The sequence below is a fragment of the Ixodes scapularis genome, unplaced genomic scaffold, assembly GCF_016920785.2.
Source record: "Ixodes scapularis isolate PalLabHiFi unplaced genomic scaffold, ASM1692078v2 PGA_scaffold6__148_contigs__length_123643588, whole genome shotgun sequence".
Taxonomy (NCBI): domain Eukaryota; kingdom Metazoa; phylum Arthropoda; class Arachnida; order Ixodida; family Ixodidae; genus Ixodes; species Ixodes scapularis.
In genome coordinates, this window is record NW_024609881.1 from 41,682,446 (window position 1) to 41,702,287 (window position 19,842).

General features: G+C 46.3%; 1 protein-coding gene across 1 annotated transcript; it reads left to right on the plus strand.

Annotated features, from left to right (window-relative positions):
- Positions 1-5,285: 5,285 nt before the first annotated feature.
- LOC115312305 lies at positions 5,286-14,083 on the plus strand (the record flags this gene model as incomplete). Its single annotated transcript, XM_029971179.3, has 4 exons — positions 5,286-5,297; positions 5,926-6,167; positions 6,675-6,791; positions 14,068-14,083. Coding segments are annotated over exons 1-4 (387 nt in total), but the record flags the coding sequence as incomplete, so codon positions are not given.
- Positions 14,084-19,842: the final 5,759 nt, after the last annotated feature.

Sequence of the window (19,842 nt, forward strand, 5' to 3'; positions counted from 1 at the left end):
CCAGTACTCCAACGTTTTCAAAGCACATGGTGCAGAAAGGAGCTTATCGAAAGGCGCTTATTTGTCCTACAGAGTTGGAGCGCTAGAAATGCTGTGATAGCCTTGGCAATATATCAGGAAATAGTTGACGCCGCCCGATTGAAAATACACCCCTGACCACTAATTCTTATGGCGCCTAAAAACCCTTCAGCCCATAGCCATTTAGGCCGTCATTCCTTTTTAGCGCGTCAGGCCCTTCAGCCTAAACCCCCTTAGCCCATCAACATTTTAGAGCCCCAAATGATTGCGAACCGTAGGCTATAAATGCAGTTTAAAACGTTATAGAAAATTTATTTCAGACATTCAGTTTCCTATGCATGTCAAAACGCTGCTAAGAACCAAACGTTTGCTTAAATCCGTGGGCAAAAAACTGTACATAAAAGTGATCAGATCAAAAAGGGACAACCGAGTTCTTTGTCACTAAAATATATTTGAAAGTACTCAGAATTCTGCTAGGTAAATTCCTGATATATGCCAGCTCAACTAATGAAACCGAGCAAGTGCACCATACGTGCACATACGCACTGCCAGCAAACACGTTGAGCGAAAACCACGAACGCACAACCCACATCCGCCAACGTTGAGAAATCCTGAGTAAAGGCAAGGTGTCGTCCATGATGATGTCGCGGCCACGTCTCCGGCGTCTGTTTCGCTTACTGGGAGCTTCTGAAGCCGGAATGACGAAGAGGCGTGAAAAACGGCCGGACAGTGGCCGCCATCGAATGACTCACGACCTGAAGTACCATAGCTCCGGTGCGCAGGCCCTACGTGCGGTGCGACGCAGACCCTACTGCCAGGCTTGCGGCAAGTGCGCCGACACCGGCCACCACCCGTATTAGTCTCCGAGAAAATGAAGACGAAGCGCCTTGAACAAACAACGCTGAATATTTTGCTCCCGAAAAAAACTTCGAAAATTCCGGGTCCCAATCGTCGGATCGCCTTCGGAATAAGTGACAGGATCAATCTCCAACCTCGACACTCAAGGCACCCATTTCTTTCTGATTCCGAGTCTCGAAAAAAACAAGAAAGAGACCGCAAGACCCCGAGACTGGCGCCACCGCCCTAAATCTTGCATGAAACACATCAGGCAACGCCGACGACTAACCGGCAGTGGTGATAAAGACTACCAGATTTGCCGTACTCAATCACCGCGGCTATTGCCGATGCTATATCTAGCGCCGATACCACAAACATTACCACGAAATCTCAACACGTGGAAACGACCGGAAATCCGAATGCTTGAAAACATTCCATTGGCACCTCGACAAATGACACCTACGTCAACCATAGTGATCACCTACAACCTCGAATTCTCGACCATCCCAGTCGACTTAATTAGCAATCAAATTCGTATGACCGCCCAGCTCACCAAGCAAGGACGCCAGGATACTTACATCCAGCTCCGGGCCCCATAAAACTCGATAGCCATCGACACTTACCGCCCCATGGCAGCGGAAAAAACTCCCGGCTCTGCAACATCTCACAATTTAAGAAAGAAACTCCATCGCCTATCGACATACGTAACCAAGGATCCCAACAACGCCCGGGCAATTATCCACGGCGTCCCCTTGAACATCACCGATGACTCCATCATCGAGACGAATCATCACTGACGATCCTCGACGGATCATCAGTTTCCGACGGATCGTCACTGCCCAGGTTCTCCTGAACGTGGAAGGCCCTACCAACCCGAAGTACACTATGTTTTGCTCCTGTGTCTATAAGAAATACCCCCCCCCCCCCCAATACCCCATGGCAAGCAATGTATTTACTGCTTTAGCCTGCAACATGAATCCGACGTATGCGCAAGCCGGACCGAGTATGTATGGTGTGCAAACTGCGGCCAAAAGTTCCCAGCAAACCAGAACCCGTCCGAGACTACCCACAAATGGGACACGAGGTGGAGAAACTACCACGATGAACACGCAGCCACGAACCCTCAGTGCCCTCTACGAAAGGAAACAAACAATGCAATAAGACAGACGAAGACAGGGGCCACGCCGACTAAAACGACCGCCACCACCACCCAAGAGTGACTCACCGACTGAAAGGCCGGGCTTGCCTACAACCAACCGATACGCGCCTCTGAGTCTTCAACACTAAAACCAGAGTCGAAGCCTTAGTCCAACCCACAGCCGCAGAAGCAGCAAAAACAATACCAATACGGGCAACAATCTCTGAAAAAAGGCACCACCACCCTAAAAAGTCTGCGTCATATTCACTAACACCGTGTATCGGCCAAAAATGAAGTCACTAAACAGATAATGGGTTTCAAAATTATTACCATAAGGTATGGTGCGTCCGCTATTCATACCTATTGAAGTTCGTTTAACTACCGTATTTATTCGGAAATACGTCGCCCTCTTTGTGAACAATGCCTGCGCGTTTGTTATTCTTCGACGCTCAAGAAGAGCGAATCATCGCGATTTGCAGGGGAAGCCCGGCGAACGACGAAGCACCCGATAAAGGTAGAACGCAGAAATGCAATCCGTGTATCGCTTCTTTTTTTTTTCTATTATTAACGTGACCTCTCTTTCGTCTGTTTCCACTTTCGCCGGCTGCTTTCGTAATTAGTAAAGGCTCGTCTCCGTAGGTTCTGAAGGAAGGTACACACACGGGTCTGCTCATAAAATAGTTCGACGTATTTTTAAATACAGCAGTCAAAAGAAATCGTGTGCATTAGGGTACCCTCAATATCCAGCAATAACGACGTTTTCTTTGATGTATTTGCTGGACTATACTCCGCAGATTATATATGCTTAAAATCTAAATATTGACGCCATTCAAAGAGTCTAGTGGTGCGGACAATGTAAGAATTTTCTTTATTATTATTTCAAGTATGTTTACTATGTCGAGACGTGATTGAATTTAGTGAATGACAGATTTTGTTAATCAAGATTTGTGTACAAGGCGGAAAAACAAATGCAGCTTTGGAAACAAATCATGTAAATTATACTTATTTTATTTCAGTCAGATTAATTTCGTATAAATCAATTCAGATTTAAATTGGCGTTTGTACTACGTGTATTATCAACTTAAAAGGTTGGTCCATCAACCGGTTCAATCGCTAAAATCGATGCGGAATAATTAGTGCAAATTTAAAGTAGAGCTGAATAAACAATTTTTTATTTATTAAACCCTTCCGCAGTAGAATATAAAAAGCCTAATATTTTTAGTTGATGGCAAACTTAATTTTCTTTGTGTTTAAATTTTTTGTGCAATGAGAAATTACAATTCTGGAGTCAGTGCCTCTATTTCGCGTTCTTATATAATTGCAGTAGGACGTTACGTAGCAAGGTGGATGATAGAAGGAAAGGTCAACATTTCCATTTTCTCATGAATACCACTGCTTTTGCTTGTGTTCAGACTGATATAAATATCTTTCTTGACTGATCATTCTTTGATTTAAAATTAAAATATATGCACATACAAAGCAATAGGCAAACAGCAAAAAAAAATCTTAATTTGGAATCCTGTTGGCAGAAAGGGTTTGATTTAAATCATGCTAAAAATCGCTAAAATAAATTCACGTTATGAATCGTGATTGAAATCGAGAATCGATCGTCTTGAATTTTATATTATTATTCTCCACCTTTCGTCTTATGATTCAAGCTCATTGCGCGCCAATAACGAAAAAAAAAAGTTTAATGTCTGCTGTGTAAGAAATATTTTGACGTGTCGTCTATGTGCAGGGTGAGTACCTTTTAAGTAAAATGTATTTTTGCGACGTATATTTTCCTCTCTGAAATATACACCTGGGACATATAACGGTAAAAGAAACATGGCACCTTGCCAACGCGCAAACAGCACATTGCTTATGCTGCCAAGTGAATTTACGCTCTTCTGTATATTTCTTGTTCAGAGTCAGTGCCAACTTTTTGCCGCTTAAATATCGTACTTTTTTTGCATGAAGAGCGTAGTAATTAAAACTAGTGAAAGAGTGTGCTGTAAATGTTGCATAATATTTGAAAAAAGAAAAATATATTTTCTCCATTACACTAAATTTCTCATTTCTTGACATCTTTCGTGAAGAAAATGTACCGGTCTTTATGGACTGAACTTCTCAAAAAATGCGCCTAGCTAAAATGGAACAATAAATCGAGGTAAAAAACACGACAATGTCGTAAGATTTTTTTTACTGCACAATTAAAGGCACGACATGTAGGTGTTTACTAAGCTTTTCTTCACTAAAAAACACACACGCTTCATAGCGTGATACAGAAAAAAAAATATTTGTTCCACCAAGGATTTTTAATATATTATAAATTTAAATGTGCCATGTATTTTTTTTTACGCTGAAAATATAGGCACAAAGAAAACTCTGCGGGAACACGGGTATTTGAATGTACTTTTGTAATTTAAAGAAAGGTTCAAAGCTATAGTTACGTCACGATTTTGAGACTTTAAGGGCACCTTCTTAAAACTATCGTCTTGTGAACGTAATGAAACAACAAAAAGGAAGAAGAAGAAAAATATTATTTAGCGAAGGAACAATATTAAGCCGTTTACGATGATAACACTCAAAAACCAAAAGTAAAGTTGCGATTTCTGATAGATCCGCTGCCCTTACGCTAAACCCCTGCCATCCTTGTAATATCACTTTTTCTGTCGCCACTTACAATGGAGCTTAAAAAGCCGCAGCAAATGCCTAGTTAACAAAGTCTTCAGTTTATTTTCCTAGTGGCCACAGACTGACGTCACAACTGAGGAATGCTGAGACTCTGTTTATGTCTAGCTACTTCTGTAATCACTCTTAATTAAATGCCTTTCAGACGCTTGTTGATAGAAAAGCCATAAAAAGAAAACTCTAATTGAATCCCAGTGCCGTATTGAAATTCAAAACACCAAAGGTGTTTTCACTAAACAAAGAAAGCATTCCACAGGAAAGGCAACGACCACATCCTTCAAGGGCACGCCGACCGCGGCTTTCACGTGTCACCTCTTCCGGACAAAGAATCCTGCCCCGCACACTGATGACATTCCGGTAGTGAGCGAACGTAAGTGTTGCCGGTAAAATATGCCCCGTTGCTGACCGCTCTCTAGGTCGCCGCAGAATAACGCGATCAGTATTTTCTGCGATGTCGCGATAAGAATATGGGCGCGACATTTCGCGCTCTTCGAAGATACTTGTTTCCGGCACATTTCAGTGTTTCCTCGCAGCCACCTATAAAAAGACTCCTGTAACTGGCCTGTAGCACAGTCTTGACTCCAGCAAGTCATTCGAAGCATCTCCGTCCACAGACAGCATGAACACCCTTGTGAGTAGACTTAGTGTTCGAAAAAAGATATTTTATCTGTAACGCAGAAAACTCTAAACACGTTTTATTACAAACACACTAAGAGTTTCGCAGGTATCCTGACGAGAGATCGGAAGAACGTTTGCGGTACGGTTACAAATCGAAATAGTTAATTGGGTAAACAAGTTAAGTAGCGTCCGCGAGGCCCATCACAAACTGGCGTCGTACCACAGTTCACAGCCCGTTATTCCTCATCCATACCCACTTTCCGCTGAAGGGGTTATTCTCTTTCAGTGCTCTAAAATGGCGTCCTCAAGCGTTTTTCTACGTAACACTAAATATTCAATGCAAATTCATATGCAACATGTCTTGCCATTCCAATGTCGTTTCAAGCCTGTCGAGAACTTCTTCCGAGTAGGTAATATTCAGTAACGGCAAGGTAAATTCCATTTCTGCTAAGGGCATGCTGAACGAAGCTTTTCGCAGCGCTTCCACAGCGTAGACTCCGCACCAAGGGTGGCTGGTTTTGGTGGATGATACCCGGGTGATCGCTGAGCGCGTGGGCTCCATACAATGAGCTCAAATATGGTGTCCGCGTATTTGTACCTATAGAGCTTAGGTTAAAACCAGTTCCATCATGCTCGTCCAGGCCACCCTCGTGCCTTGCCTCATCGTGCTGGCCACCTGCTGCCAGGCCGGCTACGTGGCACCATACGCCTACCACGCTGCTGCAGTTCATGTCCCCGTGGCCACGACGGTGGTGCGTCAGCCGGTGGTGGAGCACCACCGCGAGGTGGCCTACGTGCCACCACACGCCCACGGATACACCATCAGCCAGCAGAAGCTCGTCCACCCTAAAACCACCGTCACCAAGCACGACCCATTCTTCGGGTAAGCCAGGTCCATCTTCGTAGAAGACAAGGACTGATTAAAAATCAGTGCCCGTGGGAGTATTACACAGGCATAATTTGTACCTGGACCTCCGTTATGACCATTTCCTGCTCTATCAGTACGTTTTCTGTTGGCGATCATTATTTCCAGACTGAAGACTTATGTACATTGAGAAATAATACATCGTAATCTTTATTACATTTACTGGACAGGCGCTAAAATGCGCAGGTTCATCGAAACTTAAGTCGGCGTGAAGCAATATTGCATAAAATGTTAACTTCTCGCCTTTTGCATGGCGATATCTACTACCAGGTAATCAATGTTTGCAACGAAAAAAAAGTCGGTGGGTATTTATATAAGTGGAATTCGGTTGGGCTTTCATAATATTTCAAAACTGACCGCTTCGCTGGAATCTGATGTTAAAGCTGATGACCTAGAAGTGGTCTTCTCATCGACGACGGATTTGTTCTTTAGACTAACACAATTAAATGCCTCTCCCACCCGCAGCACTTATCACCAGGCCGAGGTGCACCACGCTCCAGTGGTGACCGGCTCTCACAGTTCCGTGCACCAGAGCCGAGGCGGACACTTTGTGCACCGCCCAGTCGGCACCGTCGTCTACTAGGAGTCCTCCACTGCCGACATCAACCTTTCTTTACCATAATCACCCACGTTTGAAGCACAATAAGCTAAACTCACTCTTCAGATGCACAAGTGACGTATCAGTGTGATAATTAGCCAACCATGTTTTCCAAAACACTATACCGGCACCCGGCGTTTTTTAACTTTTCAGCGTCTATTGCAAGTCGGGTGATTACACCATTTCATTAGTAAGTTTAGAAATTGTATTATTTATAAAGTAGCAACATATGCAAACAAATGACCAAGATTGGGGATGTATTATTTCTGACGATCCAAAATCTACAGCTTTGGGATACCAAAGCCTGCCTGAGACTATACGCCGAGCAAGTGGTCCGAAATGCGCCTTTGGCGCACCGGAAGGCACGCAGGGGCACGCCAACAAAAAGGCAACGCAGAAAATGCGCAGGGAGCAAGCGATGACGAGGTAGCAGAGCGACCGCCGTCGTTGGGTTCAGGCCGCGGGAAAACAAAAGCGCGTCTGCTCATTTGAAGGGGGGGGGGGGGGGGGGGGGGGGGGGGGGGTAAACAGACGCACGAGGTGCGCAAGCAGCAATTTACCAAACTTGAAAAATGCAATGTGGGTCGATTTTCAACCACCTCGATTACTGCTTCAATGCCACTGGGATGACATAATGAGTTGTTAAAACTGCCGAATAAAAAAACACGATGCAAGAAGCCGCAAAATAACAAGGCTTCGGGATTCTCAAGATGTCGATGACTATAAACGTTTTAATTTGTACGGGTGTCAAATAATGGGTTCCCGATACTTCTCCCATGTAGGAAGAAGGGCCAAAAAGTAGCCAGAATGAATTTCTGGAAGACGATCGGGCCGGTTCGTAGTACCACATTTCGCCGCTAGCAGCGCTTAGTTTCACCCCTTCCGAGCCAGTTCGCCGACCGAGGTCGTCTGCTAAAGTTTCAGCGGCATGTTGAGCATTATTTCCCCGAGCCCCTCAAGATCATCCCTCGTTTCTTGCAATGTGTGATTTGAAAGAACCGCGTGCGGCCGTGAATTCTTGTTTTCCTTTAGGAAAAATACCGGCGGAAATTCTTGTAATGTTTTAGACAGCTTATAAAGAAGATGCAATGAAGAAATCGCCGATCTACGAGTGTTTTTCTCGCTTTATGGCCGGTGAATTATTGATGGACCGCCAACCTTGTTCAGGGCGACCCACAAACTCCCCAACTGATAAGAACATAGACAAAACTAAGGCCTTGTTCACCTCAAGTTTTTTCCACCTGGTGAAGCCCTTCATGTTTTACCTGAATGTTTCGCGACGCTTGCACAACTCACTGATGCAGAAACGCTCGGATTTCTAAGAAAGTGTTGGTTGTACCACCATGACAACGCCTCAGCGTAGAGTGCCGTGTGACCCCTGTCACTGTAACATTATTTTATCAAAAATTTTATGACCCCACTATTCTCTTTCTGCCCCTCACCTCCCCTAACGCTGTTCAACGGACTTCGCCGCAAGTGAATTTTTCGCTTTTTCGCCGGGATACAAAAAGGAAACGTTTTTTCGGTTTTTGAAAGTCAATCAAATCACAGATTGCAAAAACGAGAAAGAAAAAATTAAAGCGGTTCTATAAAAAGAAAATTCCAACATACCGTAGAACTGTAGCAGACGACACCGGTCGGCAAACTGACCTGGAAGGGGTAGAGTTAGTAGAGCATCTGGATAGGCACTGATGCGAAGCAAGAGTATCGCATTCATTTTTTTTTTCGCCCCCAAATTTATATTGGCGGAGAAGCAGTCGTGTTCGCCGATATGGGTCCAACCTATATATGTGAAATTGGCCTTGCAGGCACCGAGTTTCAGGCGAAGCATATTTCTCGCTTTGCGTTTGAAAAATATATATTACACTAAAATGGAAGGAACTGCAAGGCTCTTGGACCATTGAACATTATGTGTGGCCTCTGGGTACGGTATAATAGCGTTGTTTTATAACGCGAGCGATGATCCGAATTATGTTTCCAAAGTTTACGAAGCAGACGACACGAAAGGTGATCGCGTTGCATCCGTCTGCGGCGTCCGCAGAGTGACACGCGACAGGTACTTCCTGGAAACTCTGCCCAGGCAACAATACGCAGCTAGAGCTTGCGAAGGGACGACGTTTTCGTCGGCCACTACGTTATACCGGGGGCAGAGAGCAGGGGTGGGCAAACTGCAACTCGCGAGCCCTCTTCAAGGGTAGAACTGAGGCTCGCGGCTCCCTTGTAAGCGTGCCGTCGTTTTCTTCCTGTGTCTACAGGACCGAAAGAGTTCTAGAATTTAAAAAAAAGCTCGGTCTTGCCAGCCTGGTACTGCACTGCGTACATACAGCAGGACTGCTTTTTGGCACATTGATCTTTCCAGTGACCCTGTTTCCTTTATTGTTCTAGAAATAATTTCGATCCCTATGTAACGGACGTCAGGGGCAGTGGCTGACACGCGAACCATGCATTCAGATTTGCTGAGCGGTTGAAGAGACATTCAGCTGCCTATTGTTATTTGTAGCAGTCTGTTATGTAGCGGCAGGCAAGCTAGCGCCTATCGGCTTGTGACCATCGGCTGCGCTCGCACCGAGCGCTTGAGAGCCGCGGGCCTCGAGCAGACAAACTCCAGGCTAGGAATGCAGCGCCAGTGCTCAATCGGAGGCTCCATCCGAATAAACAGATTAGGCAACCATCTAACCGCTTATTCACACTGGAAGCGGATCCGCGTTCGCAAAGCGGTTGCGAACAAGTTGTATAAAGATCCAGTACAATTGCACGCGCACTTGATGTCATCGAGTGCGCGTGCAATAGTATTGGATCTTTATACAACCGCGTTCGCAACGCCTTTGCGAACGCGGATCCGCTTCCAGTGTGAATGAGCATTAAGGTCTACATATCATATTTAACATTGGCGACGAAGGCGGACGAGAATTCCAACAGCGGTTCAAGGATGACTACGACACAAGGCAAGGTCGAATAATTCCAAAGGACAGGGTGGTCCCACTGGGCGGAGCGATTGGAATTCTTCAGGCAAACAACATAACGGACCACGGGAAGAAGAGAGCCCTGCTGCTGGCCCTTTGTGGCGCGGAAACCTACGGGACTGTGCAAGCGCTAACGGACCCCAGGAATCCCGGCGAAGTTACCTTTGAAAGCATCATGTCCATGCTCCAACAACATTACGATCCACGGCCTTCGGAACTATTCAGCCGAAGCAAATTCCAACGCCGCGACCAACAGCAAGGCGAGTCGATCGCTACCTATGCGGCGGAATTAAAGAAATTAGCCGCCAACTGCAATTTCGGCGTGCTGACACCTCTCTCGGTGGCCACAACTTAGCGCCGCAGCATCGACCACTTGAACTAGCGCTAAAGGACGAGCGGCCGCCGCGCCTTTGCCGTTAACTTTAACTATGCTGCCGCTGAATGTAATGCTGGGAGACCGTTTGGTGTGCGGTGTGCAAGATGAGCGTCTGCAGCAACGGCTTTTCGCAGGGCAAACGCTCACGTTCAAGCAAGCATACGACATGGCAACAAGACTGGAAAGTGCAGTAAAACAGCAACAGGAGCTTAAAACTCCCAAGACGGAACTGCATAGGGTCACACAACCACAGGCTAAAAAAAAGACCTCGGATCGGGATCAAACGCAACCGGATCTACGGTGTTACCGCTGCCATGGACGGCACAGGCAAGACTGTTGCCCATTCAGCAGGGTAGCGAGCCGTTTCTGTTAAAAAATTATAGGACACATAAAAAAAGCTTGTATAAACAAGATGAGGTCTAGCACAAGTCACTCAACCAATCACATGGAGTGCAGCGCAGAAAAGGACACCCTAGAATCACGAAGTGGAGCTTCTGTTAAAAGCTACGGGTGGGACATGCAAGAGCTGAACACACAACATGCAACCAGTTTCGTTCTCAAGTACCTGGTGACTCTCAAGGTTCAGGGAAAGCTTCTAAAATTCGAGGTAGACTCAGGAGGAGCATTTACGGTAATCAGTGAGGCCACATACCGGAAGGTGTGGTCGATCAGACCTCCGTACCTGCGGAAAGAGAACGTCACCTTTCGAACATGGACCGGAGAAGGCTTGAATTTCCTGAGTTCAGCTGAAGTGCGCGTGAGACATAAGTCCAAAGATGACGTTCTACCGCTGGTTGTAACAAGTGGAAAAGGGTGCAACTTGATGGGCAGAAATTGGTTTCCAGCGCTAAAAATCCAGGTCAGCTGGATACACCATCTTTCACCAGACAAAGAAGTACAGAAGACTCTCAGTGCATACAAAGCGGTGTTCAAGTCCGACATCCCAGGGTACAACGGCCCACCTTTCCAGTTGGAAATCAACGAGTCAGCAACGCCAAGATTCCTCAAGGCACGCCAGGTATCTTTCGCCCTGCATGGTATCGTGGAATGCGAACTGATGGCACTGCAAAAGCTGGGCATCCTGGAGCAGGTCTGACATTCAACATGGGCCGCGCCCGTGGTAGTGGTTAGAAAGACGGATGGTTCGGTGTGGCTCTGTGGGGACTACCGCAGCACGGTGAACAATGCAACGAGATCGGTGACTTATCCGCTGCCGACACCCACTGGAGCCTTGTCAAACCTCTGGGGTGGCACAGTCTTCTCGACGCTATAACTTGCGTAGGCTTATCAACAGCTACGGGTTACAGGCGACACGACCGAGGTACTGACAATCAACACAATCGAGGGCCTATATCGAGTGAAGAGACTTCCCTCGAGAGGGGCGGCAGCTCCGGCAATCTTCCAGAAAGTCGTGGGCACAACATTAGCCAGCATCTCAGGAGTCAGTGCGTTCCTAGACTACATTATCATCAGTGGGGAGACTGCGGAAGAAGATAAGTATCGACTCGAGCAAGTACTGACGAGACTAGAAGATGCAGGATTAATACTAAAGGAAACCAAGAGCCGCTCCAAGGTGATTGAAGTAAAATTGCTTGGCCACCTTATCAATTAGGACGGCATACATCCCACGCAGGACAAGATTGAGGCGTAGCACAGGCGCCCGAGCCATGGAACAAGACGAGCTGAATTCGTTTCTGGGACTGTTAGCGTTTTATGACAGATTTCATCTGATACAAATCTTGAAAGAATAAAACAGAGAGGACGAGGACGGTAACAGGTCATCTTTCATTTGGCAACAACATAGAATGGCACAACGAAAAAACCGCCCCCCAAGGGTCTCACCGTACTCAAAGAGGGAAAGGAGATACTAGTTATAAACGAAAGGGAATACACTAAATATAAAAGTTTAAAAAGCGCATCACTAATCTAGTTATCTCTGATTACTTAGAATTCGACCTTTGTCATTGTCAGTGATAATGCAGAATTATTCTTATTTGTAGTCCAAAAGGAAAATGTACTATAAATATAAGAGTTTAAAAAGCTGTAGCGTCACGAAGAGTCAATAATCTAGCCATCTCTGGTGTTAAGAATTCGACCTCTGTCTTTGTCAGTGATAATGAAGGTGCAGAAATGTTGTTGTTTACAGTCCCCATGGCAAATGATTCAATGATTTCTCTCCCAAATCTGTTGTTGTGCCCGCCCAGTATTTTAGTATCAGAAAAATGAGGAGTACAGTCATCGCATGTGCGGCTGTGAACGACAATGGGGTGATACGACTCATTTGAAGCCTTTGATGCTTCCAAGTTGTGTTCTCTGAGTCATTGGTTGGCGCATCTCCCAGTCTGTCCAATGTACTGACTGGCACAGCTTAGTGGAATTGAATAAACCTTTCTTTCTTCGCATTCTACGAACTTTTTGGCATGTTTTACATAGCACCCTCGGGGACTGTAGCTCCCATTAACCTTTTTGCATATCTGTTTGAGGCGCATACGACAAGAAAAAACCACACTCGTGTCGAACTTCGACGCGATAGACCTTAAACGGAGAGCGGAATTGTGCATGTAGGGAATCACAGCGAACCGACCTTTCTTTTTTGAAACAGCTTGCGGACGTTTTGGTTTGATAATGAACCTCCCAAGGGTGGAACGAAGGAGGTCAGCAGGAAAGCCTGCTTTTTCTAACCTCTGATGCTGCAACTTGAGGCTATTTTTGGAGAAATGCGTGCACGACTTGGAGAATGAGGACTCGAAAAGTGACCTTACTATGCCATGCCTAACAGACTTGGAGTGAGCACTGGTGAAAGGGAGGACTGGCTTCTCCGACCTCTGCTGGAAGGGCCAACAAACACCTGAGGAATGAGGATGCAATCGTAAATCCAGAAATTGTAATCCTTTGCCATGGGGACTGTAAACAACATTTCTGCACCTTCATTATCATTGACAAAGACATAGGTCGAATTCTTAACACCAGAGATGGCTAGATTATTGACTCTTCGTGACGCTACAGCTTTTTAAACCCGTATATTTATAGTACATTTTCCTTTTGGACTGCAAACAAGAATAATTCTGCATTATCACTGACAATGACAAAGGTCGAATTCTAAGTAATCAGAGATAACTAGATTAGTGATGCGCTTTTTAAACTTTTATATTTGGTGTATTCCCTTTTCTTTATAACTAAGTATCTGCTTTCCCTCTTTGAGTACGGTGAGACCCTTGGGGGGCGGTTTTTCGTTGTGCCATCCTATGTTGTTGGAAAATGAAAGATGTCCTGTTCCCGCCCTCGTCCTCTCTGTTTTATTCTTTCAAGTTTTGTATCTCTTAACCAACAGGCTCGTTTTCAAATGTAATTTCTACAGAATCGAGCAACGATTTGCGAAAGAGCGTTATCACCTACTGGAACAGGAGACAGAGTGACGGTAAAGGAAAAACTACCGCGAGGCTTTCCAGAAGTTGAAGTCTCTGGTGGTGCAGTATACAGTACTGGCACACTTTGACGAAAAAAAAATACTGCTGTTGTCCTGCGACGCTTCGCCTTACGGCGTGGGTGCCGTACTAGCACAGTTGGACTCCGACGGCCGAGAAGCTCCGATTGCGCTGGGAACCGCTGAGCGCAACTACTCACAAATTGACCGAGGGGGCCTAGCCATTGTGTATGGACTAAGCCATTTTCATCCGTATGTCGCGGGGCGAAGCATCATAACCTACACAGATCATCAACTTCTTGGCATCCTAGGAGCTGACAAGCCCATTCCAGAAGTGTTGTCACCCCGGATGACCAGATGGTGCGTAAAATTGGCCGCTTATATATATGACCTGAGGTACAGGCCAAGAAACCGACATCAGAATGCGGACGCCCTTAGCCGACTTCCCACGGAGGAGAAGCTAGATGTACCAGGAGACATCCTGATGTTTGAGGCTTTGACCCGCCCACCGCTCTCCCCAGACCAAGTAGCCAGGGAGACAGCACGTCACGCCGTCCTGGTAACGTATACCAGGCTGTACAAGAAGGCACCCTTCATCGGTAGCAGTCACCATAGTACTCGCCGTACAAAAGTCAAGCGGCAGAGTTGTCGACACACAGAGGATGCGTAAGCTGGAGGACACGGGTCGTGATTCCTAACAACTTAAGAAGAGAGACGATGGCTCTAATTTACTCGCGACATCGCGGCATTGTCGCGATGAAATCTTGCGCTCGCAGCTACGTTTAAGCGCCCGGGATCGACGCCGATATTGAAGCATAGGTCGCTGCATGTAGCACCTGCCAGAAGCACTGGAAGTCACCTGCGAACAAACCTATACCTGTGTGGAATAGGCGAACCGAGCCGTGGGACACTGTTCACCTGGGCTTTGCAGGTCCTGTCGAGGGTCATGTTTTTCTGGTTGTGGTGGACGCGTTCACCAAGTGGCTGGAAGTGCGCGTGGTCCGCAACATGACGTCTGCCGCCATCATTAAAGAACTACGAACCATTTTTGCAACGTTTGGTCTACCAAGGAAGATTGTGTCGGATAATGTCGCGGTGGTAGTTTCCGAGGAGATGAAAATATTTTACCGAAACAACGGGATCATCGCTGTATCTAGTGCACCGTACCATCCCGCGGCTAATGGCCAGGCGGAGCGCATGGTACAGGAGCTAAAACTTTCACTCGGGAAGAAGGGAATGGAAGACCTGAATTGTGTGCTGGCCAGGTTTTTGTTCAAACAGCACACTACCATTCACGTTGCAACGGGAAAAACGCCAGCATGGTTGCTTTATGGCAGGGAATTTCCACCAGCTCTGGAAAGATTAAAAACTGTACTTTCTGAAGAGCCGCCCAGCGCGGAAAGCGTCACTGACGGACGGGAACAGAGCGAGGGACAGTCAGTCTGAACTAAGAAGTTTCCACGCGGCAAAGGCTGGGTTCCTGGCTTAATTAAACGTTACATGGGCCTCCGTTCAGGGATGGTGAACATAGATGAAAGTTGGGTGCGCCGGCATACCAACCACATATGTCAGAGACAGACAACGGCCAACACTCAACAAAAAGCGGAGACTCCGTTTCCTGTGTGGGACCTCAAGATTGACCAGAGCCTAACTCCACCACGGGCGCCATCTCCCTGTAAAGATACTCGAACTTGGCTAGACGCATCACCCCATCGAGACAATAGCAGGCCGGCGGTGCTTCCTCTCGAACCAGCGTCAGCTTCTTCGACGGCAGACGCAGGCCCTTGTGCCTGCGCGCGACGCAGACGCAGGCACAAGGGCCTGCGTCTGCGTCGCGCTCGAGTGCCCCCGGAGGGGCACTCGAGCGCGACGACAACTGCAACGCTACGCGAGCCACGACTAGTTGGAGGGGCTCTTATGTAGCGGCTGGCAATCTGGCGCCCATCGGCTCGTGACCATCGGTTGCGCTCGCACCGAGCGCTCGAGAGCCGCGGGGCACGAGCAGAAAAACGCCAGGCTAGGAACTTAGCGCCAGGCTCAATCAGAGGCTCCATCGGAATAAACCGATTAGGAAACCATCTAAGGTCTACATCTCATATTTAACACAGTCGACAACAGTACTTGTCCCCTTTGGACAGGACTGTTCCCTCCGCATCGTTTCTTGTTAGAAGAAGTACTCGCCCTCCTTTTTTTTCCTGCGGCTTTTTGAACATTTGAAGTTTTTTTCTGCGACTCTAACTCCAAAGGACTCTGGCCACCACTGGCATAGTGGAAAAGAGAAGACAAATCACGGGACGGCTACTGATGCTCGGCGTGTCGCTGCACTTTATTTTCTCTGGTGCGCACGCCGCAGCAAACACACTCAAGGTCACAACAGCCGCGCCTCCGCGTTTCCTGCAAAACCGACGATCGCTTCCCGCATTGTAGCTTGGATACATCATGGCCGCCCTGGAAACACTATGCGATACTCAGCTCCGCAAGCAGAGCATATACGGAATGCAAGTTCGTCTGCTCTCTGCCCAGATCGTGCATTTGTTTGCCCCTCAAATGCGCCTACGTAGCTACATTCGTGTTTAGCAAGGCTTACCGAAGTTCTGACAGAATGTCTTCTTCAGAATAGCCCTGGATTTCACCCTGAAAGGTGCAACGCCTTTCGCACGCGAATCGAGTTGGCCTTCACTCGTGAGCCGGCACCTGTTTTTTGACATTCAAAGCAGCGAATACCAGCGACAATTTTTTCAATTGATCACCTCGCACGAAAATAGGCAAAACCAATGCTTTGCCGAAAACTCGTCCGCTAGCGGAGGCTACGAGCTCGCCAGTGGCGCTGCGATCACTTTTGACCCGCGCTCCGCGGGCGTTGCCAATGTTGCCCTATAGACGCTTTACAGCAGCTGTGCATGGGCGCCGCCATAACTGACCTTCAGTTTTTGTTCCCTCTTATTCCGTTCGCTTCACTTCATCATTACCACAGCAGGACAGGTTATTGCCATTTTAGATGCTACTGTGTTCTTGTGCCCAGCATAGGCCCTAGTGAAGACCCGTCAACGCCCGCTTCAGTGGCTCGGCATCTCGGTAAGACAAGAGAAGGGCGGCTATGGCGGCTCAATCTGGCGCGTGTGTAAAGCGTCTATATGGTATTTGATGTAACCCACAGGGCCGACCCGTAATCGCCGCTTCGCGGCGGCCGGCCATTCGTGAAAGTTTCTTTCGATGAAAAGTCGGCGTTCGCTAAAACGTCTTTCGACCAACAGAGTGCCGCCCCTTTTTTTGTGATGCGTAAAAGAACTGCTTTAGTTGGGTTTATTCCCATTTTGCATTCGTACGTTCCATTTCTTACTCCTATCGGGGAAGCAAATCTGAGAGTCGGGTACAGGCGACCGCGTGTGTCAGTGGGGCACCTTTACCCAAGCCTCGAACCCCCTGAAGATCCTCTTGGCTCAGCGTCATTCTTGTTTAAGGGAACTCACCCTTCTTCGGGTGAGTTCAGTGTGCTTCCGGGAAAGCAAAAAGACTACTTGACACCTTGGGATAATCACACCCGCATAAGTTCAAACTTGGACCTTCGTTTCAAAAGTTGATCATGATATTAAAATCCTGAGTCTGAAAAAGAAAATTGAAAGGAAAAGTGTAAGGAGACACAGAAATAAGGGGACAGACAAACATCGGTCTCCAGCGATCCGCGTTCAAATCTCGGTGAAAAACAAGTCAGACGCTTGTCTGTCCCCTTATTTCTGTGTCTTACACGTTTTCTTTTAATTTTCCTTCCCAGTCTCAGGATTTTAATATCATGATCAACATACACCAGCTTGCGTACACTTTGACACTTTTTTTTTTTTCTGAAAGCTTTTTAATGCGTTGATCTAAGTGGCCCTAACGCATGCGTTGATCTTGAACTAGTTGGAAAACACCTATTCAAAGTTCGCAACGTCGCCATGGGATGGGACTACAGCTCCACGTAACACCTAGCAACGGACGATCACCGGCGATGTCCCCCATCACCATTTTCGGTGCCACACAGTGCGGGCGGCAAATGTGTTACTGTTTTTTTTTTTTTTTTTTTTTTAATATTTACATTTTTTGTTGAAAAAACGCAATGAAAGCTTTCCTTTGCGGGCTTTGCAGGTGAGTTATACGTCGAGGGGGATATAGCATAAGGGGTTAATCGTAACAGTCGGCCGGCTAATGAAGGAAAGTTTGTTAATTAAGGTTTTAACTAATCTTAGACTAGTCAAAACTTGCTGAGCGTGATCTAAACCACTAAATCAGTAATTTTCAGAAAGAGTTTGAGCACTGGGAAGCTCAGTAGTACACTAAAGTTACCACTCGACCGCGAGATTTTTTCCGTCTCTTATAGCCCCAGCCTTGTACCTGCTGCACGAGCGGCACATTTAGCGCATTACTACGCTTCCCAGGCGCTCAATATATTTCTAAACATGATTAATTTAGTATTTTTGAATGACGCTGAACATGTGTTTAATTGAAACCATATGACTATTTTCACTAATTAAAAGTTAATTATTCCTTATTTAATTATTCTACGGATCGTTATGATTATCCCCATATACTATGTCTGCCTGACTGTATAAACTCACCTGCACAAACCGCATAAGTGTAGTTTTCGCAGTTTTTTGATAACAAATTTGTGTAGCTTAATAAACACCCTGTATACAACAACTGGAAGAAATGCTGACGCATTTCTTCAAGATTCAACGTAACGGCAGCAGCAATTCTCTCCCTCTATCATTCATCACGTGTTCTGCTTGTGATCTTGAATTTCAGGCGTGGTTCATGTTCTGAACATATACAAAACAATTTATAATTAGAACGTTTCTCAAGTTAGTGGGCAGTCACCAGTGCGAGCATTCGGACTGAAATCTCAGTTGAGCTCAAACTTCAAAGCATATATTGTTTACATCTCACCTTCTGACATCGTGTTGACAAAAAATTCAATATATGGTAAAGGGACCATGAAGGCAGTTTAGAAGTTTTATTCGACGATTGAAATGGGTGTCAGGCACGTCTCAGATACTGTTGACCAAGTTCTAGCCCAAACAGAAGTTTGGGTGCCGCACCAATCGAGCAAACAGGCGCGGTAATAACAGCGCCGGGAACAATGCCTGAGACTCCACCGAGGCGGCGGCAGAAAGGTGAACTAAAGTGCGTGGTCAAAGCACGACGACAACGGGCTCCTCGTCTGGCGATTGGTTCAAACGATAGACGCGCTCTTGGTTTCGATTTCGGTGGTGAGATGTGATGAAAAAAGTTTATTTGAACGTTGGATAATCTTTTGAAGTTGTAGCTGGAAATTAATAGGTTTCATACCGTGTATAAGGAACCACAGAGTGTGCACTAAATCCTACCGATGCCGACAGTGCTCCCTGACGTCACTTCTCTTTCCAGAGGCGAAAAAGGGAAGAAATCTGAATGTTTGTTTCGGTTTCGCAAATTTATTTGCAGGTACAGAAATAAGAGTCACAACGTTCTAGATAAAATTGTTTGGCATGCCAGGACCCCAATGCTTCCGAAAAAACCTTCTTTAAAAAAAAAAAATTGCCTTCATGGTCCTTTTAAACAGTTAAAAATATTGTAGTCAATAATATTGGTGAGAATAGGCAGGTCTACAAGATTATGAAAATAATATTGTCACGGCCGTACTCTGACATTTTAGCTCAAATGGCTTAGGAGTGTCATTCTCATTGCACGCTCCTTTCGCTTTTGAGAATAACACAAAATCGTTTTTCTACCCGCAGCACCTACCACCAGTCCGAAGTGTGCCAAGCTCCAGTGGTGACCGGCTCTCACGTACAGTTCCGTCCACCAGAGCCGAGGTGGACACTTCGTGCACCACCCCGTCGGCACCGCCGTCTATTAGGCAACCTCCCCTCTCGAAGCTACCCGTTCCTTACCGTAGCCATGCATATTTGAATGACAATAAATGTAACTCACTCTTGCGTTGCGGACATGAAATGCGACTCATTTGACGTGTACGGTCTTCTTGAATAACTTATGATTCCCCCCTAAAATATGCACTTAATAGGCTGGAAGGTCACAACCATATAATTCATGTCATTGTCCTCATCAATGAGAAATACATTCAATTTGCTTCGAGTTCAAATACCCGTTGCCAGCGAGATTACCACATTGTAGAGTCATTATCAGGTATCCATTTTTTTTCTCACATTAAACAAACTGCAATAACCAACCTCTGAAATAGCAAACTCTCCGCCTATAAACTCACTCCTTAGAAGGACCGTGAAACGATTTTGAAA